At 42.8% G+C, this 12,264-nt stretch overlaps 2 protein-coding genes across 3 annotated transcripts in view; both read right to left on the bottom strand.

The window, feature by feature from the left end:
* The window catches only part of epb41l4b (erythrocyte membrane protein band 4.1 like 4B), a 41,063-nt gene extending 33,667 nt beyond the window's left edge, over positions 1 to 7,396 (bottom strand). Inside the window, exons 1-4 of the mRNA XM_079560876.1 lie at positions 6,517 to 7,396; positions 4,331 to 4,435; positions 3,661 to 3,703; positions 1,558 to 1,636 (exon numbers count right to left, since the gene is read on the bottom strand). Coding sequence (XP_079417002.1) covers positions 1,558 to 1,636; positions 3,661 to 3,703; positions 4,331 to 4,435; positions 6,517 to 6,795 — 506 coding nt within the window. The 5' untranslated portion in view covers positions 6,796 to 7,396. The remainder of the gene's footprint in view (positions 1 to 1,557; positions 1,637 to 3,660; positions 3,704 to 4,330; positions 4,436 to 6,516) is intronic.
* Positions 7,397 to 7,850: 454 nt separating this feature from the next.
* ptpn3 (protein tyrosine phosphatase non-receptor type 3) overlaps positions 7,851 to 12,264 on the bottom strand; it is a 33,150-nt gene continuing 28,736 nt past the window's right edge. For both annotated transcript variants that reach the window (XM_079560754.1, XM_079560753.1), the window contains exons 24-26: positions 11,735 to 11,880; positions 11,295 to 11,430; positions 7,851 to 8,299 (exon numbers count right to left, since the gene is read on the bottom strand). In XM_079560754.1, the coding sequence (XP_079416880.1) occupies positions 8,219 to 8,299; positions 11,295 to 11,430; positions 11,735 to 11,880 (363 nt within the window). In that variant the 3' untranslated portion in view covers positions 7,851 to 8,218. The remainder of the gene's footprint in view (positions 8,300 to 11,294; positions 11,431 to 11,734; positions 11,881 to 12,264) is intronic.

The following is a 12,264-nucleotide window of genomic DNA, read 5'->3' as shown; positions in this document are numbered from 1 at the left end:
ACATTTTTTTATATCAACTTAAAGGGACTATATGGAGTTTAAAAATGTTAAGCAGTAAGTATTTTCTTCCCCCTACATGTTCCAGCAATGTCCTAATGTGAAGAATGAGCCCAGACCTGTTCACCACAACTGCCTCTAAAATCCTGCACTGTCACTCAAAAAGGTGTTAATTCGGGTCCGAAGTGCCGTCATGCACGAGCTTAATATAGAACCTGCAGTTACGGATAAGACCTAAGGTGGCAGTAGTGAGTATAAAAATGACCAACTTGCATCTAGTCCCTTTAAAGGGCAGATTGAAATCAGATTGAAATCAGATCAAATCTAATGGTCGACAATGTATATTATTATCTTAGTTAGTAGTGTAGCACAGTGCTTCCTTTGAGTCGTTCATTCCTACTCAAAGCACCCTTTAACTCAAAGGTGCAGCCAATTATTGAGAAAATGTTCCACTCATCTCAGATTTATTGTGTATTGCGTTTAAGATGAAGCAAAAACACTGCAAACAATAATTGAAAATAGTGTTTCTTTTAAAAATAATACTGAAATATTTCTTTTTAGATCTGAAATAGTTCCATGGTCAGCCTGTTAAGTGCTTGAATAACTGTTTTGGTCCAAGTGCCCTTGGTTGGGAAAAACACACATACAAGGCTGAAAAGAAATAGTTTTCAATGACATCTTTGTCTCTGTAAATCTATGGAGGTCATTCATCAAAACAGTTGCTAAATTGTGAGTTCAAACTGAAAAATGGCATATAATAGATATTCCTTGGATCAGCGCGACCCGGCCCCGGATAAAGCGGAAGAAAATGGATGGATGGATAATAGATATTTGTGGGCAGGTAACTCTTAATTTACCATTTAATATGACCTGTATTACAGCCTCAAATCTGATATGTAAATGAGAGAATGTGGTTTTGCACATGAGCAAACACTTATTGACCACTTATGTGTTCAGACGATCAGATAAAACCAAACATAATGAGTAAACTGACACACTACATCAGGGCCGTCCAAACCTCTTCAATCAAGGACTGCATATTGAAGTGTATACAGCAATGAGGGCCACAGATCATTGGTCAGTGGAGTTAAACATTTAACAAGGAGCATTTAAGAGTTTAAACCTTGCCCCACACCTTTATTTAGGCTTGGAACCATAATGCCTGCTCTAAAATCAGTAAATCAGAACTAAACCAAATCTATTTTAGGACAAGACCAGGATCAAACAGGCCTTGACTAGGACAAAATCAGGAATAAGAAGAGAAAAGTGCACATTCAGACCAGCCCACAAAGATCAAAACTCAGACTTAAAGAAACTAAACCAAAAAAAGCTGCAGGTTGACTCTTAATAACCACCAAAATAACCCACTGTGCCACGTACACAAAGTCAAGACTTAAAAGGAGTCTGCCAGTCTTCCTCTTTGCTTTGGTGCTAACGAGTCTCTGTCCATTTGGCCTTGATTGAATGTGCCCACAGCCGCAGAGTAATTAGCCCTTTATCCCCTTTAGACCAGCCTCCAGAGAGCGCAGTGTGACTCTTTCTTTTTTTTCTTTTTTTTACCTTGTGAATTCCTCGCGCAGGTTATTTGGCTCCGAAGAGTAAAACTTGACTCGGAAGAACAGTCTGTAAGGCGGACCATCTACCGCAAGAAGAGAGAGGTCAGATGTTACACGGAGAAGCAAGATAAACCGATGGAGGGAAAATACAATCCTAAATTGTCTTTCCCCCCTCAATTTTATCAGGTCTTATAACTCTATCCGCTCCATCCGCTCGATTTATCACTGTCAGCATGGGCACAAACACCACTTCTCACACGCTATCTCCTTCTCTGTCCACACTCGTTAATGGGGTTTGGTTCAAGCTCAGATGAAAAAGCAGATCTTACAGTATGAGATGCTCTATATTAAAAGGATGGTCGAGAAACATTTACTCAGATGTGTTACGCTGATGAGACGACGTGCTTATTTGGATATGTCAACTAATTATGACATTTTTTACAGGCCCTGTTCCCTGTATTTGCTTTATCCAACCATTAGCCAGAACACTAGTAGGGATAGAAGGCATGTGTGACTTTGCTGTGAGTCTTGCCCGGATACCTCCTTTTTTGTTTCCTGTTGCGCCTCTTGTGACGCCTCCACTGTGCTGCCTCTACTGTGCTGCAGCTGTGGGGGGCTCTTGGTGCCACTTCAGTCTTTCAGAAGAAGAAATGTGTTGGTCTCAATAGCCTTTAGCTCATAAGCTAGCTGTTTGTTTACTTTTAAAAAGCTGCTTTCTTCAGTAAAAAAACCCACAAAAAGCGTACAAAAAAAGGCGTACAAAAGCATCCAGTAAAACAATATGGATCACAAAAGCCACAAATGCATTTCACAGAATTAGGGCAAAAAAAACACAGCTGTACCAAGAGAGAGGGAGGTTGCTGCTTTTCTTTCTGTTTTTTTTTTATGCCTCAAATTGAGCTGTTTTGACTAGTTGAGAGACTAGTTTGGCATTTGGCCAAGGTTATTTCCCCTTGTTCTGAAGTGTTTCTGACATAACATATTTTGTCTTTATTTCTTTGTTTAGTTTAGTTTAGTTTTTAGTTTATTTCAGTCAGTATCTTCACACAGACACGATTGACTACAAAACATGAAAACACTGAAACAATGACTGAAAAGGGTTTTGGCTGAAGTGAACACTTATCTAAAGCCAAACCCTATTCCAACTTAATTGAAACTTAAAGTATACAGCATGTTGATGAATCTGCCAATGGGGTGAGAAAATTGCACGAGTCCCATTGGCAGTTTTACTTTCTCTTTTCAAGCAAGATTACCTAAGAACCAGTTTGACCCGCCGAGTGAAGACTAATATTCTCAATTAAAGCAATTCTGCTTGATATTTAGTTTTTGTTGTCTACTCCAGGGCAGCTGAGGCTGTACGTACTAGGGCTGGGCTAAAATATATATGTTTGGAGGCGTTTTTATCCTGCACTCCTTTGTTTTCCTGTAACAGCTCATTATTATATTTTGTGTTAATTCACTTAACACTTCGATAAATGTCAAATGGCATTTGGTTTATAAACTTTGGACACATGACAATTTTCTTTTTACAAATTTTAAGGTAGACATATTACAATTCCTTACTGTATTGCAATACGTATCGGATCGGCCCCTGAGTATTGTGATACGTATCGGATCGTGACAAAAGTGGATCGTCCCAGCCCTACCACGTACCACCACGGAGCATGGAGTGAAAGAATAATGCAATGTTCAAAAAAGTGCAATGTAAAACTGACGCATTACAGACTCATCCCTATGAATAATTTATCTTGAAATCCGACATCATATTTTATACACTTAAGCTTTGACATTCCCTGTTTCATAACTCCAGATACTGCATTTACATAAAAAACATCCCATAGAGTTCTCCGTCTCTTCTATGGTAAGGCGTCACATGAGCGCGGCCGGTTGAAGATTTAGTTGAGTGCACACTTTCACTCCCTCCTCACGCTCTCTTGAATTGTTCAGTCTACCTTCGGGCAAACAAAGCTGTGGCTCCCGGCGCACTTGCTAATCACCATGTCAACATCTGATAATGGGCCACCTGCTCCCCCACCTTTACCTGCTACCAACGCAACACAACGGCCACTAAAACTACACAGCAGCCAGACAATGGGGAAATACTCGCCTCGGATTTGTTTCTTTATGAGCTTGGACATATCCAGCCAGTGCTAGACGAGGGAAGAGCAAGAAGATGAGAGTCAGTTATAAAGACACATTAAAGCAAAGCTGTGTTACTATTGACGACTATTTAGTTATTCATCTATTTAATCGGGTGGGTTTTTTTTCAGTTTTAGTTGTTTAATCTCGTTTTAGGTTATTTTTCGTTGACCAAGTCTAGATAATACATTTGGTCAGTTCATAAGTGCTGCATGTTTTATCACACACCTTTTCCTTCTACTTGAGTGAAATTATTGAAATGAAAGATTCGGTTTCTCTATTACAAATTCTTCATGACAGCATTTTGTGAAAATTAATCAAAATACATTTTCTTGGATCTTATGAGGATTATTTAATCACACATTTGTTATTGAATATTCTTTGGAATTTGGAGTAGAAGTTTCATGTTATTAACTGTATGTTTTGCTTGTCAACACTCAGACTTTTACCCATAGTTACTTTAATTGTTGTTTGAGGTCTATTTATTCAGTATAGTCATAGATACATGTTTTTACACATGTTTTTACCCGTGTATTATTTGATATGATCATTTTTACTTCAGTAAAAATATTTTATAGCAACGTTCTGGTTCTTGTTTTACTACATTTTGTCACTGGTTTTCAGGTCATGTGACTCACAGAGACTTGGTCCGTGTCCATGAACTGCAGTCCAAAGTATTCGGTCTCCACCAGATCCATGTGGAACATGATTTGATCAAAGAGGTCCTGCCCTTTGGATTTACTCTGAAACATGAAAAATTAGATTAGTGACAGACGTACTTTCATATGCACCGCAGAGGTCACAGAGGTCTCGGTCTGAACCAGGACTAAACAGAGTCGGACTCCAGTCCTGGCATTTGGTACACCTGAAGATTATTAAACAGCACTGGGTCAAAATGGTCAAACACTTCTGACCCAAAAGTACTGCTATTGCAATGAGCTTAGTTGTAAAAATGAAGATTCAGTCAGAGCACATGCAGTATTTAACATAGGAGCCTTTACATGCGAGTAGAGACTGAAATGTAACTAAAAACTTGTGCAATAGGTTCCCCTCTGAGGCCAGGACTCCCATGGAAAAGAGTCTAAATCTCAGTAGGACTTTCCTGGCAAAATAAAGGTCAATATAAACCGCTAACCTATTAAAAGAATCACATCCTTTCGGAACATGGTCGAGGGAACAAACCAGAGGCGTGGCAGGTTACATTATAGGGGACTGAGGAGACTGATGTTTTGTTGTTTGCAAAAGATTTTATATTCATGAAATGATTGTGGTCTTGTGATACTGTGGTATTGTGATCAATTTGCTAATTGCAACTATTCGAATTGTGCTTCAACTTGAGTGCTATAATTGTGGACCTGTGCACCAGGGCTTTTCATAGGGAGCTTTTATCTTTTGAAAAGAAACTCTCCTTCTTATTGTCTTAGATAATTTGCCACTTCACTGGTGACTAATACTAAACTGTATTAATAATTACAAAAACATGAGAACCCGTCAAAAGCACTTTAAGTGAAAGCTACAGAGTGCAGCTTATGGATCACAATGAGAAACACAGGTCTATAGAGAATATACTTAACTGAGCGAGTGTTGATGACGGAAACTTGGGCATGATGCACCTACAATAACGCTGCTCGCCATGTGGAGGCCTCGTCATTTGTGGCTCTATAAAACTCAGTGGGTGCGCGGACACATGACAGCCTTGTACTTTGGAGCGAGATAGCCAGTCCAAACTTCCTGGTGAGTGTTTGAATGTGGAAACAGAGGTATTAAGGGATTGGGGACCGGCTCATGCAGGGGAGGCTGATTGAAACGTATGAGACACTGCTTTCACTCATACACGGTCTATAAGGCAGGGGTTTAAAGCTCATTTACCCCATGATTGACTTTAACTGAAAAAAAAAAAACAGCACAAGGGCTACGCTTTGAGGATATTTGAGTAACTATAGGCCTGTAGGCAGAGTACACCTAAGCCAGTTAGCTAAGAAAGAAACAAATCAAGTCTTCACTTTACTAATGATGAATATTAGAGGATTGTTCTTTATCCAAACATCAGGAAATTGTGATTTGTTTCAAGATAGTGAGCAAATGTCTGCGGAAAAGGCTATTCAAAATACGACTTAGGAGGAGCAAGCTGTATTTGGCATTATTGCTGCTGCTTGGTAGTGTTCATGTGTTGTAATTTTGAAACATTTGGCCTATAATAATAACTCACCCAATCAATTAGGCTAATAAGTAGGAAAATCTCAACATTATCAAACAGTAATCACGTGGAATTGGGTCAGACACGAGCCAGTGGGAATAAAAGGATGAACAATGACCTACAGACCTAACAGCTGTGACAGTAGTGCCGTTCTGATCTCGTCGTGTCCACTATCACAGACACTTCTCATCCTCAATCCATCACCGACGCGACTCACAGCGCGCTCACAGGTGGCGCGTGAACGCAACAGCTTCAGTGACACACGCACAACCTTCAGAATGAAAATACCCACGAGCGGCCACTTGCGCACGTCTGCCTACACGCACACGCATCATCCCACCTCCCCCTGACACAGCCCCGCGCAGCACCGGGTAAGCAGATCAGGGACATTCAGAGGCGAACAGGGCGCACAGACTGATGGCATGGGCGCAGGTTAATCTGTCAAACAAGCAGCATAAATGTTCTGGGAGTCTGAAGTTACCAGGAATTACACACACAACCAGTGCTTCCTTCTTTGCTGGAAACATCTGATTAAACTTTTAGCTTCACCCATCTTAGTTTAGTTTCAAAAGATCATTAAGGCAACTCTAAGTCCTACTTTCAGAAATCCAACTATCATGAACTCACAGGCAGGTCCACGTTGGCGTCCGACCCGTCCAGGAGCAGCACGCGGCAGGAGATGGTGGTCCGGGCGCCTCCTGCAGCCGGGATGTGCACGGAGGCCCCCCCAGTGACCACCGCCGGCGCGTGGACAACCTGCTGCTGATGGGCCAGGAGCAGGGGGTTCCCGGTCACCCCTCCGCCCCCTCCTCCCGCTCCCAGCTTCCCGTCCCGCTCATCCCTCTCTCTCGTTGGGAAGCGGTTCCTCGAGCGGCGGCTGAACGTCCGACGGAGAAATCCCATCATCTTCCTGGTCCAAGTCGTTCCTCCCCAAAGCTACGGACCTCAGACCGGAGGTGACATTTTGTGGAAATGCGCCGCCACTACGGGGAGAGCCCAGTGGGTTTAGCGGCCAGTCGCTGCGCTGCCGTAGAGAGACAGCCCTCCTCCTCCTCCCTCTGTCCTGTCCCCGCTGCACCTGCCTCCGCGGAGCTCGCTGTTGCGCACCGACCCCTAGATCCTGAGAAGCCCGCGGTCCTTTCGCGGCGGGACCTCTGAATTACAGCAGCCGCGGGAGAGCTCGTGTGCGGCGGACTGACCCACTCTGAAGCCCCAGACCAATGCCCGGGCTTGTTTCCGAGTCTTAGCGGTGAACCGAAACTATAGTCTACCTCACAGGTGAAAGTCAACCAGTGAAACTGGACAAACAGCCTGATGTGCGCATGTGCGTAACACAGCGCTGAACAAACTTCTGCTCCTTGAACTGGACGAGTCGACGGCGTCAAAGCAGCGCCATCTGTCTGCCACGCGCTCGCCCCACGGGACTGTGGCGAGGCTGCTCCAAGTTAACAATTGATGTGTCATCAGACTTGATATAGCCTTCACAGAGATGAGGAGAACTGCTTGGACTGGGTCAGCTGATTCAGACTTCCCACTTTACAAAGAGTCTAGGCCTACTACCGAGACAAGTTTGTGCTGAATATTCTACCAGTTTGTCCTGTCTGCACATTATGGGACCATCACATTATGCCTGTTGCTGTTTCAAAGCTGCACACAAAGCAATTTCTGATGCAAAATTGTCTTGCTGAATTTGGCTGAGGTAATACACTGAAATGCCAGGCTATGGCTGCACTGCACAGAAGGTCAAAGGAGCTGACGGGGAGGTTCATGTATTCACACACATAATCAGTATACTGTAAATTCACACAGGAAGACAGGGAGAAAATCATAAAAATCATTGTTTATTGAGTGTTAATAATTTAAAGGTGTTAACAGTGTGTGGTGCAACAACCATATCGAACGTACCTATATAAAGCCATTAGTTTATCATCACACCATGGTTCGCCTCTGTTTCTCTGTCCGATCCATTCCAGAGCCACTCGGAGTCATCAGTCTGAGCCACATCACAAGTGGAAGTGTCGCCGAGTGGCCTCTTGCTTTTGAAATTAGCAGCTCACACAAGTCTCATAGATATCAGTCACTATGGAGACCGCAGCCTTTACCAGCCGAATGCACGATCAGCAGAAAAACCTAAAGGCCGGCGAAGGTGTACGACGTGGGAATTTGGACTGAACATCCGACGCCAGCTGTGCTCAAAGGACAGTTGTGCACTTGACATGCACGTCGCGTACCGATCCTTTAGGGGGGGGGGGCTGGCCTCTTCAGTGGGAGCTGGCTTGTTGCGTGACCAGAAGAAAATGCTGTGGTTTAGGTTCTGGGCTCTCGGTGATTAAGATTTTGAAACAGAAGACCCCTCGTGCTTCTCCTTGTAGACTCGCAGAATGGCCTCGCAGACAAACTGGAACTGACACTGAAAACACACAAAATATAGAAATATAACATTATTACTCAGTTACACAGGTAGTTTACAGTTATGAGAAAATAATAAATAAATAATCTACATGGTGTTGACACATTGGTTGACAGTTTAATGCCTCAGTAGCATTGGCCTGTGAGAGTTTTGATACTTTTGTGAATTCAGCCTCATTAACAGTTTGACATTGACACTGGCTCCTTACTGTAAAGCTTGTCTTACGTCTGTGCATGTTTTCCATTGCTAACAGATGGACGAAACATGAGAATCGCCGCATCAGCGAAAAACAGAGCGAGGTATCATGAGGGGCCATATCGCATTTCATAATAAGGGCAAAGGAGCCAGAAAAAAAAATCTACTTTGAGAGATGTGGAAGAGATACATACACTTTCAACCAACATTTCTGCAAACCTTTACTTATTTTTGCTATTTCTTGCTTTTATCGATACAACAGACCATACTTAATATTTAGATATCTGCAAAAAGCTGATTTGAACTCACACACACACACATTTAGTTACCCTGCATATGTGCTACAGTTCTACACACACACATTTCTTACACACATAAAAAAAAAAAAGCTAGTTTCTTCTGTGGTTGTTTTAATTGTAACAACTTAAAAGGGAACTTTTTCTGGTTTCTTTTTAAAAGACACTAGGTTGGAACAAACAAAAGCTGTTCTATTACCTTACGCGTTTCGACGGACAAGGAACCACTTCCGTCTTCGTCAGAGGCGTCTCCCGACGTGCATGATGCGTCTCTTATTGTCTCTTATGCGTCTCTTATTCCCAATAAGAGACGCATGCACGTCGTGAGACGCCTCTGACGAAGACGGAAGTGGTTCCTTGTCCATCGAAACGCGTAAGGTAATAGAACAGCTTTTGTTTGTTCCAACCTAGTGTCTTTTAAAAAGAAACCAGAAAAAGTTTATTACTCAAGAAGACACAATGAATGTAATAAAAGAACTTAAAAGGGACTATAAAGAGTTTATAATGTTAAAATTATTATTTTCTTCCCCATACATGTTCCAGCCATGTCCTAATGTGTAGAATGAGCCCAGACCTGTTCACCACAACTTCCTCTATAATCCTGCACTGTCACTCAAAAAGGTGTTACTTAGGGTCCAAATTGCCTTCATGCACGAGCTTAATGTAGAAGGTGCAGTTACACGTATGACCTGAGGTGGCAGTAGTGAGAAGAAAATGTCCAACTTGCATCTAGCCCCTATATTGTGTGTATGGTCCACAAAGTCATCAACATTGTTTTAATGCCACTTGATATTTTCCTCATGAGAAATGAGGAATGCGCCTCAGATAGTGAGGCGCATTGAGTTGCCTTGTGTACGTAATGCGCGGTATAAATAAACAGGCCTTGCCAGGTCATGCAGTAGACAGCACATTGTGTCAAAAATCTCTTCAGTGTTTATAAAGTCCAGACAGCATCGCCTGATCCTTCTCAGCTCTACAAAATATGCTTTGCACTACAGCTATGCGTTATTAGTCTAACTCTTTTGTGCTCACTACTGACATCAATGGTGTTTGGGCACAGATGTTTTGTTTCCCATAGACATACATTATTTTAAAGCCACATTATGTAACACAGGGGGGTCGAACTCGTTTGGGTCGAGGGCCGAAATTCAGCCCCCACGGCGGGTCACGGGCCGCATATATTGTAAAGGACGGTGGTCTCATAAACAACAACATCTTACACTTATTGCGCTTTATCAGCCTGTGTGACACGTTTCGCAAAGTGCTTCATAAAGTCATTATTCATTAACTCCACACTCGATGGCAGGGAGTTCCTATTGTAGCCACAGCCGCCCTGGGGCAGACTGACCATCTACCACGTGGCTATAATGTGCTGTTTACATCCTGATCTTTTATTATGTCAGTGCCCTCTACTGGACAAATATGGAATTGTCTCCCTTTTTAAATTTAAGCTGCCCCCTAGTGGCTGGAGTGAGTAAATTGGTTATTTCTTTAAAAATCCATAACTCCGTACAGGAATGGGCTAGAGACTTCCTTTTCCGTTTTTTGACATGCTCAGGAATTCACGCTCCTCAAAGGGCCACATTCAATCATCTCGCAGGCCGCATGTGGCCCACGGGCCTTGACCTTGACACGTGTGGTGTAACATTTTAGATTCTACTGTTGCCAATACCAAACCAACGACCAGCTCCACATACGATTTTTTCAGTAAATCTCATATTCGGCTGCCTTTAGTCGACATCTCCATGGAAACGAGGTGGGGACGTCCCGCTCCCAGTAAAGTTACAGTCAGGTCTGAGGAGAGGTGAGCCGCTCACAGCAAACACATTGTTTGTTTGGTCATTTTTTAAAGCAGTACTAAGTGTTTACCTTAATAAATCTTTTTCGTAGTCCCTGTGGGAGTAATACAAGTGTTTATGGGATGATTGGAGGGTCTTTCATCTCCCCCTGGTGTCTCTGGCCAGAAAACCATGTTTGCAACTTGACTGCCACCGGACCGGAGCAACCAATACACACTAATAGAATCACGAAGAAGAAGCTAACATGCTAACGGGCAAAGCTAATTGCGGGCTAGCGTCACTTTAAACAGTATCTACAGCCAAGTTTGAGTGAAAAAAAATATTTCCATTGTATAATTGGATGTACAATATCCCTCTCTCCCTTCGCCTTTTCTGTCAGCGTAGTATTTACTCTCCAAGACAATTAATAAGTTAAAAAATCGCAACTTGCTTTGACACCTGCAGTTGTGCTTATGGCCTCTAGGGACACGAGTTACTTAGTACTGCTGTATTTTTAAGTAAAATATCTATAATAAAATAAATTGTTGTATTTTATTCTGTTTACTGGGTGAAATGTTAGGCAGTATGGCTTTAAGTAAGATAAACGTTTCCAAAAGTATATTACAAGCATTATATAGCCATCTCAATATTAAGATCCCCAGTAGATTAATGAAATACAGCATCATTAAAACACATTGTTACAAATAAATATTTTCATTGACGCACCGTGGTCTGCACCATCATGGCTCGCTGATCCCTCAGAGTTCTCACAATCTCCAGCGGGAACACAGGTCGCCCCTGGTCTAATAACGACAGGCCCGTTTCCATGGTGATTAGCACACCTGTCCGTCCAATCCCTGCACTGGAGAGATTCAGAACAAAGACAGAATAATTCAACAATGAACTCAGTCTGGTCTCATGAGGCTCAAACTGTGTACACGTTTCACTCCAACAGTTCTGATAAACAAGTGGCGCTGTGTAAAGGATGAAGCAATAAGCACTTGTTCAACAAAGTAATATTTAAATTTTGTACCGTTTCTATCAATTACAACCCTGTTCAGTCCTCTCCTCTCTCGCAGAAAGACGCCCAGAGTGAGACATTTTTAATAATTAATAAAAAGTTGCGTGTTCTTGAGAAACTTGTCTCTTGAGTAGACGCATGTTACCTGCAGTGCACCATCAGCGGTTCGTCTCTTTTCCTCCGCTCTCGCACCGACCTGACGAACAGCAGGAAGTCTGAAGGGTCATCAGGGACTCCATGGTCGGGCCAGGCAACGTACTGGAGGTGTGTGACCGCCCGCTCCTCCCCCATCTGGAACAAAAGCAAAGATGTACAATGTTGAACTGAGGATTAATCGATCAATAATGCACATCGTCCCTGCGTCTGGGAAGTGCTCCTCTTTACTTCCACTTTAGCGCTCAAATTTCCTTCATGATGGGCATTGGCAGCTGCTGAGTTATGAACAGTCAAAGGTATTATAAAAATAAGCTTACAGTGTGAAAACTGTAACTGTGACATTTAGGAAGCAAATGAATAGAATAAGACACGGACACAGATAGAAGTAAACACAGAGGCAGGTGGAGGGAGCCCCAGTGACAGAAGTGCTGACTCTGGTCTTTGCAATGGGCATGTCGCCTGTGAGTCCACGCAGGACTAACCTGAGCTGCCAGAGGAACAGATGGGCCCACACAGCAG

The sequence above is a fragment of the Gobius niger genome (genome assembly GCF_951799975.1).
Source record: "Gobius niger genome assembly, chromosome: 8".
In the NCBI taxonomy this organism is placed as follows: domain Eukaryota; kingdom Metazoa; phylum Chordata; class Actinopteri; order Gobiiformes; family Gobiidae; genus Gobius; species Gobius niger.
The sequence above is the reverse complement of the archived record's forward strand: the minus strand, read 5'-3'. Positions and strand labels throughout refer to the sequence as shown.